The sequence below is a fragment of the Trachemys scripta genome, chromosome 18 (genome assembly GCF_013100865.1).
Source record: "Trachemys scripta elegans isolate TJP31775 chromosome 18, CAS_Tse_1.0, whole genome shotgun sequence".
Classification (NCBI taxonomy): domain Eukaryota; kingdom Metazoa; phylum Chordata; order Testudines; family Emydidae; genus Trachemys; species Trachemys scripta.
Window position 1 is genome coordinate 23901149 of NC_048315.1, and position 18368 is coordinate 23919516.

Here is an 18368-nt window from a genome sequence, read left to right on the forward strand (position 1 = left end):
TGGTAAGCCAGTGTAGGAAGTAGAGGACAGGTCTGATGTGCTCACAGTAGCCTTCTGGGGTGTGTTTTAATTCTTTTCTGAGCAAACATGAGGGGTAGAAACTTTGTTATTTGTAATGAAAGCTGAGATTCTGAAACCATAACATGGCTGGGGAAGCCACAGCCATATGCAGAGGACTTTTGTGCTGACACCCAAATCTGGCCTGCCCAAGGATGCATTACTGACCACGTGATAAAATGGCCAGGTGTAGAAAGGACCATGAGTCCGTGCCACAAAGTTAGGAAGTAAGTTACAATCTAGTACCTGGGACTAAAGTGTGTTTGAGTGAAAAGAGTGTTTGGCCAAGTCAACAGCGAGATGATTGTTGGGTAGCCCCTGTCCTGTGCACTTTCTCTGCTCTCATTTTGTGCAAGCACTTGCCCTTTTATCGTGTGTTCCCAGACAGGTGGTTTTGAAACAGTTACATAGAATGACTCTTGGGAGAAGAGCATAGCCCTCTCCGCACTCCCAGGGAGCTGATGGTTGGTGCCATGAGTGGATCACCCTCTCCTTGTTTTCTCCCAGATAATAACCTTCAGAGACTACTTGCCCCTCCTGCTGGGAAATACCTTCTGGACAGCGATTCCTTCCTACCGGCAGTACAATGACTCTGTGGATCCCCGAATATCCAGCATCTTCACCATCGCTTTCCGGTTTGCTCATGCTTCGATTCAGCCCTTTGTGTTCCGCTTGGATGATCGCTACCAGCCTCTAGGCCCCCCAAGCCTCCTCAGCAAAGAATTCTTTGCTACATGGAAAATTGTGACACAAGGTAAAACCCTTCCTGCAGTCCTGTGCTCCGCTGCCCCACACCCATTCTGATCAGACCCTTCCCGTCTGCCACTATGGCCAGACTTCACAACAGGATACATCAAAATAGGGGTCATTGTCTCAAAATCAGCCAGTGAGTCCTGCCAGTCACCAGTGGCCAAAGCATCTTACCATCCCAGCACAGGTTCTCTGAGTGGTCAAAGTAGAAACCGTCCTCTTGGGGAAGCTAACAGCTGGTTGGTTAAATGTTTATAGTTGCTAATAAAATCACTGAAGATAAAAATGTCCCTAGAATTGAAAGGGGGGGAAAAGACCTGAATGTAGGAAGTTTGAATCTATGTGAGGTACTTACATGGTCCCCATTGCCGTATGGTCTGGGTCTTGCACAATCTTTAAGGTATTTATCCTCACAACACCCCTGTGAGGTAGGGCAGACATTTGGCATTGGCCCCTGTCGGAGACAGGACACTGGGCTACATGGACCATTGGTCTGAGCCAGGATAGCCATTCTGATGTTCTTACTGTCCCCAGTTGCAGATGGGGAACTGAGGCCCAGAGAGAATGAGGGAGAGATCCACAAAGGAGCGTACGTGCCTAAATTTAAACCACTGCAAGTCACAAAACCCCCATTCAGCTGCCATTTAACCCTTTAGGCGCCTAAATGCTTCCTTGGACTCTATGGTTCTGCCCTGACCATGTTCTCCCACCTATCTTCCTGCAGGGCCCAGTCCAGTGGGTGTGCTCAGAACATGCCTAACGCTACACAGAATAGCCAGGCAAGGAGGGAGGAGGAGGCAGAGCTGGCTTCCCTTATAGCCTTTAATCCAGTGGCTAGGGTACTCACCCAGGATGAGGGAGACCCCAGTTTAATTCCATCCTCTACCTGATGAGGAGAAAGGGTTTGAAGAGGTCTTTCCCACCTCTCAGGTGAGTGCCCTAACCACTGGACCATAGGGAGATTCTCATGCTTTCTCTGGCCCAATTAATATTTAGTTAGAATAGAACGGCTTCCACAAGAGAAACTAGCACCTGCTACCAGAATATCCCATAGTCCAGTCGTTAGGCTGTTCATATGAGCAGGGGGAGAGCCTTGATCAAATCCCTTCTTCTCATCAGGCAGAGGGGGGAATTGAACTTGGTCTCCCACGTCCCGGGTGAGTGCCCTAACCAGTGCACTGAAGGTTAGACAGGAGGCAGCTTCCTCAGTGTTGTGGGAAGCTAGGCACCCACCTAACCCGCCTGACTCCAGCAGGGGGGTTCCTGGCTGTGGATTGCTAGCAGAGGTCCGGCCTGCAGCCTGGACTTGAGTGCTGGACTCTGTGAGGGGGTGGGGCTTAGAACACTTCCCCCTGATCCGCCTCCCCCCGTTGGCTAGCTCAAGTGGCTCCCCACCGAGCTTGTGTGGCCCCTCTCCTCAGGTGCCTACCTCAGGCTTTGTGAGTCCCCTGACTTTCCAGGCACTGAGAAGTGAATCTTTACAATGGCCACACACCTTTCTTGGATCGGGGCCTGAGCGACTTGCCCAAGGCCTCCTAGGAAGTCTGTGATGGTGCAGGGAATTCAACCCAAGTCTCCCGAGTCCCAGGTCAGCATGTTAACGGCAGGACCACCCTCCTTTTCCGAAGGAGTCCTTTTCCAGATATCAGGAAATTCAAAGCTTAGATTCCCAAGTCATCTACTATACCAGTAGATGTATGAACATCTGGGGCGTCTGTTTCGAATGCAGTGTCCATCCCTGATGGATTTGGATGTGGAAGGCCATTTACTAGTAGCTGTTTAATTACTGCAGGTGGCATTGACCCTGTTCTCCGTGGCTTGATGGCTAATCAGGCCAAACTGATGACACAGAAGCAAATGGTTGTGGATGAACTCCGGGATCGGCTGTTTGAACAGGTCATGAGGATTGGACTGGATTTAGCGGCACTTAACATGCAGCGCGGCAGAGATAAAGGGCTCCCAGGTGAGGATCCCAGCTGGCTCCATCTCAGAAACAAAACTCCAGAAGAAAAGGAAAAACCAAAATGCCAGACCCCCACAGGAATGAATTGCAGTATATTCTAGAAACGTAAGGAGAAAACCAGAAAGTCCCAAAATGGAATACAGAGAAATGTAGTCAACCTTAAGCCATCCAAAAAAGTCTGACATGGAGAGTAAATATTAATAGCCCAATGTTTTGGGATCCCGCAGGGATCTCTTCTGGGTCCGGTCTGCTTTACTGCGCCACAGTAAACCAGTAGGTAGGAAAGTTAGCCACTGAGTTAGCAGCCGGGTGGAGCTAGGAGCTGACTGGAGTTAGCTGCTCAGCAACATAATTCTTTGTGTTCACATCACATTGCACAGAACGGTGCAAACGGTCACTGATGAACTCTTCTCTGTGCGTCACAACAAACATATGATCTGCAATTGATACATGGCAAAACTGGCATGGAAGCTAAGGATCATTGCCTAGCCAGGACTAAAATTCAGGAGTTGTTGCATTCTAACTCTGTGCCCAGCTCCTGAACCATGCTGCCTGTTCGATTCAACAAATCACATCTCCTCACATGTCCTGTGTGTGCCTCCTTATTGTGTGGCAGACGTGCCCCTTCACTAGACCACAGTGAGTAGGAGTAAGGAGGTGATTTTACTGCTGTGTACGGCATTGGTGGGACCAGTATTGGAATGCTGCGTCCACGTCTAGTGTCTCCAATGAAAAAAAATGATGACAAATTGAAGATGGTACAGAGAGGTGCCACAAAAAAGATTTGAGGGCTGGAGAAAATGCCTTTCAGTGAGAGACTTAAAAAACTCAACCTGACTAGCTGATCAGAAAGATGATATAGAGATGACTTGATTACACTATATAAATACCTTCATAGGGAGAAAATACTGGGTGCTAAAGGGCTCTTTAATGTAGTGGAGAAAGACAGAACAAGAGCCAATGGCTGTAAGCTGAGGTCAGACAAATTCAAATGGGAAATAAGATACCATTTTGAATAGAGGGTGACTAGCCATTGGAACAAGCTGTCAAGGAAAGTGGTCAATTCTCACCTCCTGAAGTCGTCAGAGCAAGACTGGAGCCTTTCTGGAAGAGATGCTTTACTCAGACACATACGGTTGGGCTCAACACAGGAGAAGCTAAAATTTCTGGCCTGTGTTACACAGGAGGTCAGACTAGATGATCTAATAGTCCCTCCGGCCTTATACTCTATGAATCTGGGAATGGTTTGGAGAAGCAATTTGGTACCAAAATGATAGCTTTTTACATCAGCCTGTTTAGGTGCCTACAGAAGAAGCAATTCTCAGTTCAGGCGTGGTCTACACCAGGAAATTAGGTCAGTATCACTACGTCGCTCAGGGGAGTGAATAATCCACACCCCTGAGCGATGCAGTTAACCTGATTTAACCCCTGGTGTAGACCTAGTTCCGCTTCTCGGGAAAGTGGAGTACCTATGCTGACGGGAGACCCGCCCTGTTGGTGTAAGTAGCGTCTTCACTGAAGCACTGCAGGGGTGCAGCTGCAGCGTTTTCAGTGTAGACAAGCCCTTAGTCTTGAGTACTAGACAGGAGTTAATAAAATTAAAATGGAGCATAGGAGCTTCCTGGGCTAACGGTGATCACTGCCCAGTTAGGCTGATGTTGTAACTAGGATAGCATTGTGGTGGCAGATTTCAAAACTATGGCCAGAAGTAACCTCTAGGATCTAATCTGACCAGCATCACACAGACCATATAACATCAGCCTGTCATTCCTGCAGTGGAGGGAATAATTCTTCCCCGCTATGTAAGGCAACACTGTTGGGTCTAGTACCAGGTGTCTGAACTAGACCAGAACATTTAGAAAGATCCCCAAATTGATTAACCCCTCGAAATGAGGATAATTGACTCCCTCCCTTGCTAATCTGTTGCAATGGTTCATTACACTCACTGTTAAGAAGCTGCAACTTATTTCTCATTTGAATGTGTCTAACTTCAGCGTCCAGCCATTGAATCTTATTCTGCTTTTATCTGCTAGAGCAAAGAGCTCCCTAATGCCTGGGGCCTTCTCTAGATAGGTCATTAGAGACCAGGATCAAAGAGTCTCTTAATCTTTGTTTTGATAAGTGAAATACATTGAGCTCAGTCAATCTGTTAGTGTACTTTCCAGACTTCAAATGATTCCTGTAGCTCTTCTCTGAACCCTGCCCCAGTTTTCAATATTCTTTTTAAAGTGTGGAGACCAGAATGAGCTGTAGTGTTCCAACAGTGATGTATTCAGAGCTGACAGCACCTCACTAGTTCGACTCAACATTCCCCTGTCTATACATCCAAAGATCGTTTTGGTTAAGAGCAGGTAGAAGAATATATTAGAATCTTAAACTGTAAATGGAGCCTGAACGTAACTGAAGACTCCATAGAGAGACACAATTATTCATGTGTCTCTGACACCAAAACAAACAAAGAATAAAAGCTGCCGGGTAAGAAAGGATTATGTCTAAATCAGCATTATCTAAAGAATAGATGTCCTGCCTGAACCATACCGACCATGCCAGGTAAGGTACAAATTGGAACTAAAGTGGCAAAGAGTTGACACAAAGAACAGAAAAACAGAGACAATAAGGGGAGAGCTTTAGAAAAGTCTTCAAATACACCAGAAACAAATACGTGCCTAAGGAAAGAGGAGCAACTTGCTAGCACAGATGGGAGGGAGATGGCAGTATTGACTGCTCTGTTCTGGTTCCGCAGGGTATAACGCCTGGAGGCAGTTTTGTGGGCTCTCACAGCCTCGCAACTTAGTTGAACTCTCTGCAGTGCTGAGAAATGGTGAGCTGGCCAGGAAGTTCATGGACCTGTACGGGACACCAGACAATATCGACATCTGGATTGGGGCACTCGCGGAGCCGTTTGTTCCCAATGGCAGAGTTGGGCCCACCATGGCTTGCATCATTGGATCTCAGTTCAGGAAATTACGAGATGGGGACAGGTAAGAGATCATACCAAGACAGGAATCCCAGTGATTAAGGGTAAGAGGCTGTTTGTTTCGGGGAGCTGAATACGAGCTCCATATATGATTTTGTTCATCTTCCAAAATTTTTCTTTCCTTCCTGGTAAAGTACATATTCCCTTGGGCCAGCATTTAAAAAAGCATTCTGGGTCCCTCCATTTTGGGGGTCTTTTGTAAGGATATTGATCTCAAAGGCCTAAAGAGTTAAAGGGGTTTATAAATTCTTTCACTCTCCAACATTCAGCAGTGATAGATAGGCCAGGGGTTATTTTTCACAGAGGCCTTGGTTGTACTTGTTTACTTGGCAAACACCCAAAAGCATCATTCAAGTTGAAAGTTTATTGATTACTCTCTCTCTCTCTCTCTCTCTCTCTCTCTCTCTCACACACACACCCTGCATCCTCAAGAAAAACCAAGGAATTAAAACAAGCATTTATATTGAAACTGTGGTTGAGTGATTATGCAAAACAAACTTAGTCCGACCCTATCAAAGTCTCTCTCCTTTCAGAGTCAAAATGTCAGTCTCCTTTTTCATTAATAATCTTTCGTTGCTGAGAAGGTAAGGATTAATTTTACTGTCAGTCCTGATGTGTGAAGAAAATTCTCTTATCCTGTTGCTATCAAACAGACAGACACAAGATGGATGAGGGACAGGATAGAAAAGATGGGTGAAATATGGCCTTTCTTGATGTTTTTGGAACAGTGGACTGCTGTTTAGTTACGATTGGATGCTTTGGCTGGCAAGCCAACCATGACACCTGCTGCTTGGACCCTGGTTCACATTCTCGTGAGGGACATCATCTGGTTGGATTTTTTCTCCTTAGACAAGGCAGGCTTGGATGAATGCAGCATAGTTGATTTCAGGATTCAATGAAAAGCCAAGAGAATGAGAGATAGGATAGGAAGAAAGATGGGGAGGGGAGGAAGAAAGCAATTCAGCAAAGGAAGAGAATACAATACAGGATCTTATATGCCTCTGCAGTGTGGATGATTAGATATCACCACTGATGGGCAGAGGACAGGATGGCGTGATAAAGTGATGACTCTCAGCACTCACAGGTGAAAACAAAGTTCCTTTAACAAGAGCACTTTTGGAGCTGCCTTTCCCCATCTGGGGCCACGCAAACTCTTTCATTTTCACATTCCTGGATCTGTGCGCTAGTTCGGCCCGATAAACCACAGAGTTATAACTAGCAGTATTCATGCTACAAAAAGTCCAGATCGTGTCATAGAACTGAGTTAGATACTGGCTACACAGCAGGCCAGGCCCCCAGGTGCACACAGCAGCACTTGCAGAACCTGAAGAGGGGGTTATAGGTGGCTTTTCACCAACTTTCCACTCCACTCCAATCCTCACAGCTACTGAGGGCCAAACTGCATCATGGCACAAGTTGGAGCAGACTCTGGGCCTCTCTAACTTGCACCAGTGGATAATGTACCTCAAGGGGTTGCTCTGCCAGCTTGAAACACTGCAGTGCACATTGTGTTCTGGCCCCATCCTAAACATGCTCCCTCCTTCCCCCAAATACCCCCTGCCCGGGCAAGAAATAGGTGATACAGGGCATGCCCTATGACAGCGGAGGTTTCCCTTTTACTAGGACCGTGATTCTCAACCATTTGCGTTTTTCTACTGGGGCCCCTTACCTGTTAAGCAATATAGGAAGGAAAAGGGGGCTGTGACCCCAGGGTGAAAACCCACACTCTGGGGGGTCTCCTCCATTTCTGCCTGAAGATAGCTTTTAGTCCCCTTTGTGCCACTAGCAACCCAAAGGGGGGTTAAGATGGGCAAAGAATCTGGCCAGATAGCTTGTAGGCAAGCACAGAAGCTCTTGTGCACTTTGCAATAGCCGTCATGAGCGTGGGACAGGAGAACCTGTTTTACTGAAAGAGGAATTATGGAGCAAGACTCTTTTTGGAAAGTGATATGGTTCCTTAACTTCTGCCTGGCTAAGGACCAGCCTCTGCAGTTGCAACCCTCCCCTCTCCCCGCATTACTGCACTATAGGGACAATACTGAGTCCTGGTCTAGGGCTGGACTCATCCTGATCTTCTGTTTCCGAGAGGAGGGTGCTAACCCCTGAGTCGAGCCAGTGCCCAGTCAGCCCTGGTGAGTCCTGGTTTGACTGTATTCTCAGTGACTGGCCAGGGCAGGCCGAGTCATCCCGTGGGTAGAGAAGGGGCTCCTCGTTCCGAGTTAGCCACTGGGAGTTAAGCCTGTCGTGGTCCCAAGTGGGGGAGGGAGGCTACTCTGCCTCACTACAGGCAGACTGCAAGTAACTGTCTTATGGGGAGAGCTCCAGCCCCCTGGTGGGGCAGAACCACAAACAGTCTTTAGACCACAGCCACCTGGCTGGGCAGACAGCTACAGACCGTCTGTAGAGGGGCTCTGGTTCCCTCTGGGCGGGGCAGAGCCGCAAACAATTAGGGCTCTTGCAGGGGTGAGCGCCAAAACAGTCTAGGGGCTCAGGCCGGGGGGCAGGGGGAAGGTGAGCACCAAAGCAGTCTAGGGGCTCAGGCCGGGGGTGGGGTGTCAGGGGAACGCAGGCCCACCTGACTCCACTGCATCCCAGCCCAGGGCTCTGACAGCGGTAGCAGGGGTTCCAGCCGCAACACACTGACTCACCCTCTGGCAGCAGGACCGGATTAGTCTGGTCCTCCTGGCGCCCCTCCTACCACAGTCTGGGTGTAGGGTCCTCTCCTCGGGGTACTCGGCCATGGGTAGCTCCGGCAGCTCTTCGGGGTCCTCGTCTGCCTCCCCTGATGGCAAAGTGTTGGTCCAGTCGGGGCTCGGCCGGGCTCTTGCAGGGACGTCTGCTCCACAGAAGAGATGTCCAGTGTCTCCTGTGGTTCAGCAGCCCCATAGCTCCTGGTATGTCCAGTGAGGGGGGGGGGGGCAGGTTTGGCTCACCCCACCCAGGGGAGCATAGTGGTCCCTCACACTCCAGTTCCACTCAGCCTCACTACAAAGCCCCGTTCATGACAAAGCTCACAAAGAGAAAGGTGTTGCTTGTGTTCAGGTTTCATTGGAAATGACATGCCAATGGTCCCGAGTCTATAGAAACCCACAGGATAAAATCTGTTGCTGCTGTTTTCCTCTTTTGGGCAGATTCTGGTGGGAGAACACCGGGATTTTCACTCCCCAGCAGCGAGGCGCCCTGAGACGGATCAGCTTGCCACGTATAATCTGTGATAACACCCACATTACTGAGGTTCCTAGGAATATTTTCCAAGCCAGTAGATATCCCAGAGACTTTGTGAACTGCAATCAGATACAGAAGCTGGACCTCTCGGCTTGGAAATCAAAGTGTGATGGGGAAGGTAGGTACAGAGAGAATTGGCTGGCTTGCATTCAACGTAACAATTTTCAAAGTAGGATACTCAAAGGCGCGTGTTTGCATCTGCATTTAGGGACCTAGATAAATATTTACAGGGCATATTTTCAAAGGTTTTTAGATGCCTAAAGATGCAAATAGGGGCCTAGTGGGATTTTCAAAAGCACCTAAACAGATTAAGATACTTTAACTCCCTTGAAAATCAATGTGAGTCTGGCATGTAATTCACTGAAGTGCTTTTGAAAATCCCACTGGGTGCCTATCTACATATTTAGGGGCCTAAATAGCCTTGTAAATCTGGCTCTTAGGGCCAAAAACTGGTATATTGATGCCTAATGCAGGTTTAGATACCTCCATTTAGACACCCAGGCTTCCCCCAGCAGGCTAGAGCAGGGCTGGTAGGTGCTTCCTTGCCTTGTCCTCCTGCAGAACTCAGCTGCTCCTCAGCCCCTTCTGATCCTTCAGGGTCTCAACTGAGCTACATCGCTTCCCTTCTTCAGCAGCTAAGTCACCGGCTAATAGTCGACAGCTAAAACATTGACATTTCATGCCCAAGCTACATTAGAAAAAATTAGAAATGAACTTATTAATGACTGTTTATCTAATTGTTATGATTATAGACTAAATCAGGTCACCTGTTTAAGTGGACCCATTGTGACATACAACCAATTGCCACCCTTCGTGTTCAGTAGATTTGCATGCTCTTGTTCTACTGGTTAAAATGTCAGGGGCGTGAGGGACACGGAACACAAAGTGTCAAGAGTTCTCATTGGTAGATGTCTCAGACTTAAAAGTCACACTTCTAAAAGGTTCTTTGGCCATCTGTTGGCTCCTGTGCCTAGTCAGAAGGGAATCCTGCTTTGCTGTACTGGACTAGGGTAATTGGAGAAGGACTCCAGCTGGGCAAGGTGAACACCTCCCACAGAGCCCGAGGGCATCGATTGGTGGATATCTTGCCTCTCTCCCCTTTGTCCGATACATCTCCATGTGTCCTTCTGTTCCTGCTTAACCCATAGAGATAAAACACAATCCCAGCCTTCCAGGGCCTTCACTGCTTTATTAACACCTTGTCCGTTTCACCCCACAGAAGAAGCATCTGGTGACTACTAATGATGGAAGCTGAAGTTCCCCTGGAGGGCTGGATTCAGGATGCTGCCCGCAAGGATTCTTTACCACATTCAGTCCAATGCTTTTACTGCCTGGAATACACGGCATAAGTGCTATCGTTTGGCTTGATTTTGTCTTGCATGAGGCCTTTTCAGTGAGATGCAACCAAATTAAAGTGAGCATTGTTAAAAGACATTCCAGTGCAATATATTAAATGTTCTAAAGATGACATTACAAAGCAGAGAACGGCACTAAAATGAGTTTTCAAAATGACAACAGAATAATTCACAATCAGCCAGGAAGCTGCCCTCTTATGAAATTCACACAAATTTGGCCTAAATCAGCTTCGTTTTAAGAGCCATTTCTTTCTGTCTGATTTTCCATAATGATGGGTCTCTGTTGGGAGATGGTGTTGTAGGACAAAGGCAGTCCAACTGATGCACTAGAATTTCTCTGAAATGAACTTTTAACATATCTCTTATTTACTAAAAATCTGTTTTGCTCTCTGAGTTATTATAACAAATCACTAGAATTTTTCCTTTAAAAGAAACAAAGTTTGCTGATTTTCCAGGAGTGCCTTTGAATGAGACGGTCATGATTGGCAGCCATATGATGCCACTTAATTATTGTTCTTTGGTTTCTTTATAATAAAAAAGCTTCTCTTGCAGTTTTTCCGGGAATGGTGAGTCAGCAAATTGTCTCTATTGAAGAAATAAGACATTAACTCATTAATTCCTAGTCTTTTCCCAGACTGTGGAACATTCCATGGTAGTCACAGAAGAAGGACGTGCCACTAGTGTTGGCACCATATGTGAAAGGAAATTGGCACAGCAGACCCAGTTCTCTGGGCTGGGGAAGAAGCACTTGGCATGAGGCTTTGCATCCTAAACCTGGGTGATGGGACCAGCCCTGGTGCTAATTAGAGCAGCTGGAAGATAATGACCAATGGGGTGCAGGGATGACTTAACTATGCTTCCTTTCCCCTGGCTCCAGCCCCATCTGGCAGCTGAGGTGTAGGAGACATTACACAAGCTCTGTGCCACCGTAGGATTCCCTTGGGCAGGGGGAATCCACCAGCATTGATAATTGGTTAACTCTCTGGGACAGGGGCCACTGGCATTAGAGTTGCTTTGCCCAGCTAAAGTGGCTAGAATTGCGCAGCGTAGCCCTATGTGTGGGTGATTTGGTGCCTAGCCAGTATGTTCATTCGTGTGGTTCCTCTGGCATTTTAATTTAATCCTCAGTTAATTTAATTAACTCAGACATCAGTGCAAAGAATCTTCTGCTGTGTGAAGGCTGAGAGTTTGGGACTTGAACAGTAAGTGTTAGTGACAGTCACAAAGCCACAGTGTGATCTTCAGCATGACACAACCGGGGACTCCTCTGATTTTCAGGTCTTGAAGGCTTTCATCCCTTCTGCTCAGAACATGGAGTCCTCTCTCAGTTACTGCACCTGTCCCTGTATCATGCTAGAACTAGAATAAGCCAAGTTGGAGACGAAAATCATTCTCTGTTCGAACTCTTCTGTCATCAGCATTGTTTGATTCTGGGTCTAAGCAGCAGAAGGTTGATCATATCCCCGGGGAGGCAGGAAGCTTGTTTATCACAGCCATGCCAATTTACGTGGGAAGCTGGGCACAATAAAGTTGGCAGTGACTCTTTTTTGAGCCTTTGTCTGTAAATCAGCTTTCTTTCCCTTTTCTTAGAGTGGAAATGAAATAAAACCTGAAATCGTTTCATTAATTATAAGGCTAGACGGGCCTATGGTGATCATCTAGTCTAACTTTCTGTATAACACAGGCCACAGAACTTCCCTGAATTAATTCCTGTTTGTTCTAGTTCAGATCTAGTTCAAATAGTCTCATTCCGTGCATATCCCACCATTCCCCAAGTGAGAGGCAAGCCAACTTCTTCTTCTCTCCTGTAACAGGCCTTGAATTGCTATGTCTGCTGTATAACCACTGTCTGTGTAATGCATCACCCAATAAAACGCTTTTTGGAACAGAGGCTGACTTTCCTTTCCCTTGTGCAATGCAATGAGAGCAGTAAGTAGTGAAGGGAGGTGGGCGAGGACAGGTGTTGTGCAGGGACTCGGCAGGAATGTGCTCAAATCCAGAGGCACTAGCCAAAGTAGAAAATGCTGAAAAGAAATTGCCCCGCCGAGTCTCTGTGCAGCGGAGGCAACCCTTCGCTTTCTGGGGCATGTGATGCTGTGACAGAACCGGAGGGAGGAGAACTGCAGGAGACCTGGTACAAATCAACCACTGCCTCTCAGACTAACAGCTGCAAATGAACCCCCCCAGCCTCCCCGCAGAGGAGACAGGATGTCCCAGCTGAGCCCTCAGCGTAAGTACAGGGGATTGCAGGGACCCGTGCCCACAAGGCTGAAATTGGTTCCTTACTCCCAGTGTCTTACTCAGAGGGCAACATTATTTCAAATATATCAATGTCCAATTATTTCTTTAAAAATTTCATCAAATTAATGTGACCGAATGTGATAAAAATGTAGATGAGCAATTATTTAATTATTAATTATTTGATTATTAATTAAATAATCAAAGAAGGAGTAGGGCTCGCTCAGTGGTTTGAGCATTGGCCTGCTGAACCCAGTGTTGTGAGTTCAGTCCTTGAGGGGGCCATTTAGGGATCTGGGGCAAAAAATCTGGGGATTGGTCCTGCTTTGAGCAGGGGGTTGGACTAGATGATCTTCTGAGATTCTATGATTTTGACTGGCTGTGCCTGACAAAATGTCTGACCCATCCCTATGACCATCAGACTGTTCTAAAGAAGCCACTCCCAGCCCCAAAGCTGCCCCATCTCCCCCACCACCACATGCAAATGGTGCTTGAGTGGAACTGGGTTTAGAGAAAATGCATCTTTGGTCACACCACATAACAAGTCCCAGCTGGGACACGCCACTCCCTGACCTGACATTATGGTCTTGAGAAATATCCTGAGATGTCTTGTCCCCACTTCCATTTTGTACAGGGAGTTTGAAGAAGGAACTGGGTTTTGACTGGCTGTACATGACAAAATAAGCATCAGGTCACCCCAAGGGACACATCTCTGTGACCATTTGACTGTGTCGAAGTAACGGGAACATGCTACTTGCTGACCTGAAGCTGTCTTAAGCAACTTGCTGGCATATGTCACACCTCCACCCCACTTCCATTGTGTAAATGGTGCTCAGATAAGAGCTGAGTTTTGACTAGCTGCATTAGACAAAATTTGTCTCTGCACACCCCAAGTGACACGTTTCTATGACTATTAGACTGTTCTGAGGGAGCTGGGACATGCCACACACCTACCCCAAACTTTGCTTCTGTGCAATATGCCATGAGATATCACACCTCCACCCACTTCCATTTTGTAAATGGCTTGAATGAGTAGCTGGGTTTTTACAGATTCTATGTAAAAAAAATATAGAACCCCACATCCCAGGCGACACATCCCTGCAACTGTGCGATGGCTCTGAAGAAGTCAGGATATGCCATTCCCTAACCTGAAGCTTTGCTCTTGAGCAGCGTGTTGTGAGTTGTCATGCCCCCACCCCACTTCCATTTTGTTTGTGGAGTTTGAATAAGAAGCTGGGGTTTGACTGTCTGTATGTCACACAATACACAGGAGCCAGCAAACAGAGCTGTAAACGGGAGTTTGAGTGGGAGTTTGCAGAGGGAGTGAGAACTCTGTTTTTCTCCGACACCCCAATAGAGATTTCAAAAGGTCTCTTACCTCTATTGTGGCACCATGGGGTTCAAAGGGGAACGATCCACACCAGTTGCCGCTGTCTCAGCAGGCGTTGCCATCCCGGACAAGCCCCCAAATTGTCGGAGAAAAACAGAGTTCTCACTCTCAGCTTGGGTGCAGCAAGTCAGATACTTTATTAGAGGATTGGGCCAAAAGAAACCTGATGAGGTTCAACAAGGACAAGTGCTGAGTCCTGCACTTAGGACGGAAGAATCCCATGCACTGCTACAGACTAGGGACCGAACGGCTAGGAAGCAGTTCTGCAGAAAAGGACGTAGGGGTTACAGTGGACAAGAAGCTGGATATGAGTCGATAGTGTGCCCTTGTTGCCAAGAAGGCTAACGGCATTTTGGGCTGTATAAGTAGGGGCATTGCCGGCAGATCGAGAGACGTGATCGTTCCCCTTTATGCGACATTGGTGAGGCCTCATCTGGAGTACTGTGTCCAGTTTTGGGCCCCACACTACAAGAAGGATGTGGAAAAATTGGAAAGAGTCCAGCGGAGGGCAACAAAAATGATTAGGCGGCTGGAGCACATGACTTATGAGGAGAGACTGAGGGAACTGGGATTGTTTAGTCTGCAGAAGAGAAGAGTGAGGGGGATTTGATAGCTGCTTTCAACTACCTGAAAGGGGGTTCCAAATGAGGATGGATCTAGACTGTTCTCAGTGATACCTGATGACAGAACAAGGAGTAATGGTCTCAAGTTGCCGTGGGGGAGGTTTAGGTTGGATATTAGGAAAAACGTTTTCACTAGGAGGGTGGTGAAGACCTGGAATGGGTCACCTAGGGAGATGGTGGAATCTCCTTCCTTAGAGGTTTTTAAGGTCAGGTTCGACAAAGCCCTGGCTGGGATGATTTAGTTGGGGATTGGTCCTGCTTTGAGCAGGGGGTTGGACTAGATGACCTCCTGAGGTCCCTTCCAAACCTGAGATTCTATGATTCTATGATTATCTCTAGCAATTGCGTGGAGGGAGAGAGCAGAACAGGTCTCTCTACAGGTCTCTAAACAATTACAGCAAGCATTTATACCTTTTGTTACATACAATAATGGGCGACAGCTGCATTTTGTTTATACATAGGTCATCCTGATATCTTATTTTCTTGCACAATTTAGACTATAGTCTACATTCCCATACTTATCTAACACAAGGTCACAACAACTTCTCACACAGTTCTTTCCCACTCGCCTCACACAATCCTCGCTTCTACAAATCTTGCGTTATTAGGGTTACAGCTAGCCTGACTCTTGCTCACATAAGGGGACTGTTTGAATGTGGCATCCCCTTCAAATCCCTGTCAGTTCTTTCTCTACTTCCACTAAGTGCTGTATGGTGAAGGCTCTGTGTTTGTCACGGAAGTCACAGACTCCGGGACTTTCCATGACCTCTGTGACTTGTGCAGCAAACCCTTGCAGCTGCCCCAGGAGCTGCTGAGCAGTTCGGGCAGCCCCCAGGTCAGTCGCTGGGGCAGTCTCGGGGGCCTCCCACCCCTCAGCAGCAGGAGTTTGGGGAGGGGCTTGGGGTTGGGGCTGCTGCTTACCTGGGGGGCTCCTCTCCCTCAGCTCCCCTCGCTCCCCATTCTGCCTCTGCCGGCAGCCAGGCACCGCCCCCACAGCTCCTATTGGCCGCGGTTCCCAGCCAATGGGAACTGCAGAACAGGGGCTTGGGGCGGAGCGGAAGCAGTTTGTGGAGCTAGGGAGCTGGGGCTGCCACTTCCCAGGTGCTGGGTAGGAAGCCTGCCCCAGCCCCCCCCCAGATCCCTCCCCTAGCACCCGCGGCCCTCCCCTGGCCTCCACCCCCCCCCCCCCCCCCCGCGCCCCCCCCCCCCGAGCTGTGACTCCAGTTTCCAGGGAGTTGTCCTGGGGGGTTTGTGTTGAGTTGTGTCTGCGTTATGCTGGGGGATGTGTTGGGCTGTGTCTGGAAGTGTTGTGCCGAGAGATTTGTGATGAGTTGCTTTGGTGTATGGATTGCACTGGCAACTTCATGTTAAGTTGTTTGGGTGGCAAATCAACATTTGAAGAACTTGGCAGTTGGGCCAAGTAACCCACCATCTGTGTTGTCTCCTTCATATCACTGACTCATTACAACTAATGAACTTGTTTCATTCAAATTAACTGTAGCATAAGGATGGTGATTGGTTGAGTTGCTCCTCATATCATAAATGTCTAGGACTCTGGGCATGTGTGATGGGGCACACTCGCCCCGCACTGGGTGGGGAAGGGTTAACCCTACATTGTGGGCTGAGGAAACCACACCCCTGCCACTGTACTGGGCATGCTCCAAGTGGCACTAGAAAAGGTTCAGAAAAGGGCAACTAAAATGATTATGGGTTTGGAAGGGGTCCCATATGAGGAGAGATTAAAGAGGCTAGGACTCTTCAGCTTGGAAAAGAGGAGACTAAGGGGGGATATGATAGAGGTCTATAAAATCATGAGTGATGTGGAGAAAGTGGATAAGGAAAAGTTATTTATTTGTTCCCACAATATAAGAACTAGGGGTCATCAAATGAAATTAATAGGCAGCAGGTTTAAAACAAATAAAAGGAAGTTCTTCTTCACGCAGTGCACAGTCAACTTGTGGAACTCCTTACCTGAGGAGGTGGTGAAGGCTAGGACTATAACAGAGTTTAAAAGAGAACTGGATAAATTCATGGTGGTTAAGTCCATTAATGTCTATTAGCCAGGACGGGTTAGGAATGGTGTCCCTAGCCTCTGTTTGTCAAAGGGTGGAGATGGATGGCAGGAGAGAGATCACTTGATCATTGCCTGTTAGGTTCACTCCCTCTGGGGCACCTGGCAATGGCCACTGTTGGTAGACAGGATACTGGGCTAGATGGACCTTTGGTCTGACCCGGTACGGCCGTTCTTATGTTCAAGTGCACTAGTATAAAAGGGAGCAGGTTGGCTCAGTTGCTGCTGACCGCTGGGGGGAAGGATGCATGCGTGCTGCTGGCTCCAGCCAAGGATCAGCTGAAGCCAGAGGCTGTGGGAGCTGGAGATGCCGCAACCCAGGCAGACACCAAGGTACCCATGGAGGCCTTGCTGAGTCTGGAGTTGCTGGGGACAACACAGACTGGGGAACCCGGAGATGGCAGAGAGGCCCGGACTGCAGCAGTGGGAACGATGTAGGGAGCAGCCCAGGGCAATTAGATAGTGACCTGGGATGTTGAGTCAGAACCTGCCTGCTGACTGTGGCATGTGCCACTGCCAGGGCCCTGGGCTGGGGTCTGGTGCAGAGGGAGGGCCTGGACCCCCTACCTGGGCTGCCACCCCCATTTTTGTGCATGTTGGCCCCCTTCCTGACTGAGACCACTGGCCACCACTGCCCTGCTAACAGGGGTGAATGTACTGACTGGCCACTAGGCCATTCTGCCCTGCTAAGAGGGGCAAATCTACGGACTCTGGCCTAGGGTGAGGGGTTGGCAGCTTTCTATTGGCACAAAACTGAACACCCTAGCCCTGCCCGTTCCCTGAAGCTCTGCCCCCTGCTCCACCCCTTCCCTGAGGCCCTGGCCCCTGCTCACTACATTCCCCCTCCTTTGGTGGCTCGCTCTGCTCAACCCTCACTCACAGGGGGGGCAGGGTTCCAGCTGGGGGTGTGGGCGCTGGGGTGGGACTGGGGATGAGGGGTTCAGGGTGTGGGCAGGGGTTTGGGGTGTGGGAGGGGGTGAAGGCTCTTACTGGGGGTGAGGGCTCTAGGGTGGGGCCATAAATGAGGGGTTCAGGGTGTGTGTGGGGGGCTCTGGGCTGGGGCAGGTAGTTGAGGTGTGGGAGGGGGTGAGGGATCCAGCTGGGGATGAGGGGTTTGGGGTGCAAGAGGGGACTGTGGGTTGATGCAGGGGGTTGGGGTACAGGAGGGGGTGAGGGCTCTGGAGTAAGGCTGGGAATGAGGGATTCAGGGTGTGGGAGGGAGCTCTGGGCTGGGGCAGGGGGTTGAGGTACAGTGGGGTGAGGGCTCTGGGGTGAGGGCTCTGGGGTGGGGGTTGGGGGGGGCTCAGGGCAGAGGCAAGCGGTTGGGGCTTAGGGCTGGGGCACTGGCTTGTCTTATGCGGCTCCCGGTCAGCGGGGCTAAGGCCGGCTGCCTGCCTGTCCTGGCTCCGTGCTGCACCCCGGAAGCAGCCAGCAGGTCCAGCTCCTAGGCAGGAGGGTGGGCTCGAAGCTCTGTGGTGTGTGCTGCTCTCACCGGCAAGCACCGCTCCCCTCCCCCTCCCCGCTGGTCACCCTACACTGGGCTGCACTGCCCTGCCTCACCGGGGCGAATTTACTGACTGTAGCTGCTAGGCCTTACTGCCCTGACAACTGGTGCAAATCTACTGACTCCGGCTATTGGGCCACACTGCCCAGCTATTAGGGGCGAGTAAATTGAATTTGGCCATTAGGCTTCATTGCCCTGCTAAGAAGTATATTGAC

General features: G+C 49.0%; 1 protein-coding gene across 1 annotated transcript in view; it reads left to right on the top strand.

Moving 5' to 3' along the window:
* The window catches only part of MPO (myeloperoxidase), a 52040-nt gene extending 39823 nt beyond the window's left edge, over positions 1-12217 (top strand). The window contains exons 9-13 of the mRNA XM_034752910.1: positions 565-811; positions 2600-2770; positions 5514-5751; positions 8879-9090; positions 10192-12217. Coding sequence (XP_034608801.1) covers positions 565-811; positions 2600-2770; positions 5514-5751; positions 8879-9090; positions 10192-10214 — 891 coding nt within the window. The 3' untranslated portion in view covers positions 10215-12217. The remainder of the gene's footprint in view (positions 1-564; positions 812-2599; positions 2771-5513; positions 5752-8878; positions 9091-10191) is intronic.
* Positions 12218-18368: the final 6151 nt, after the last annotated feature.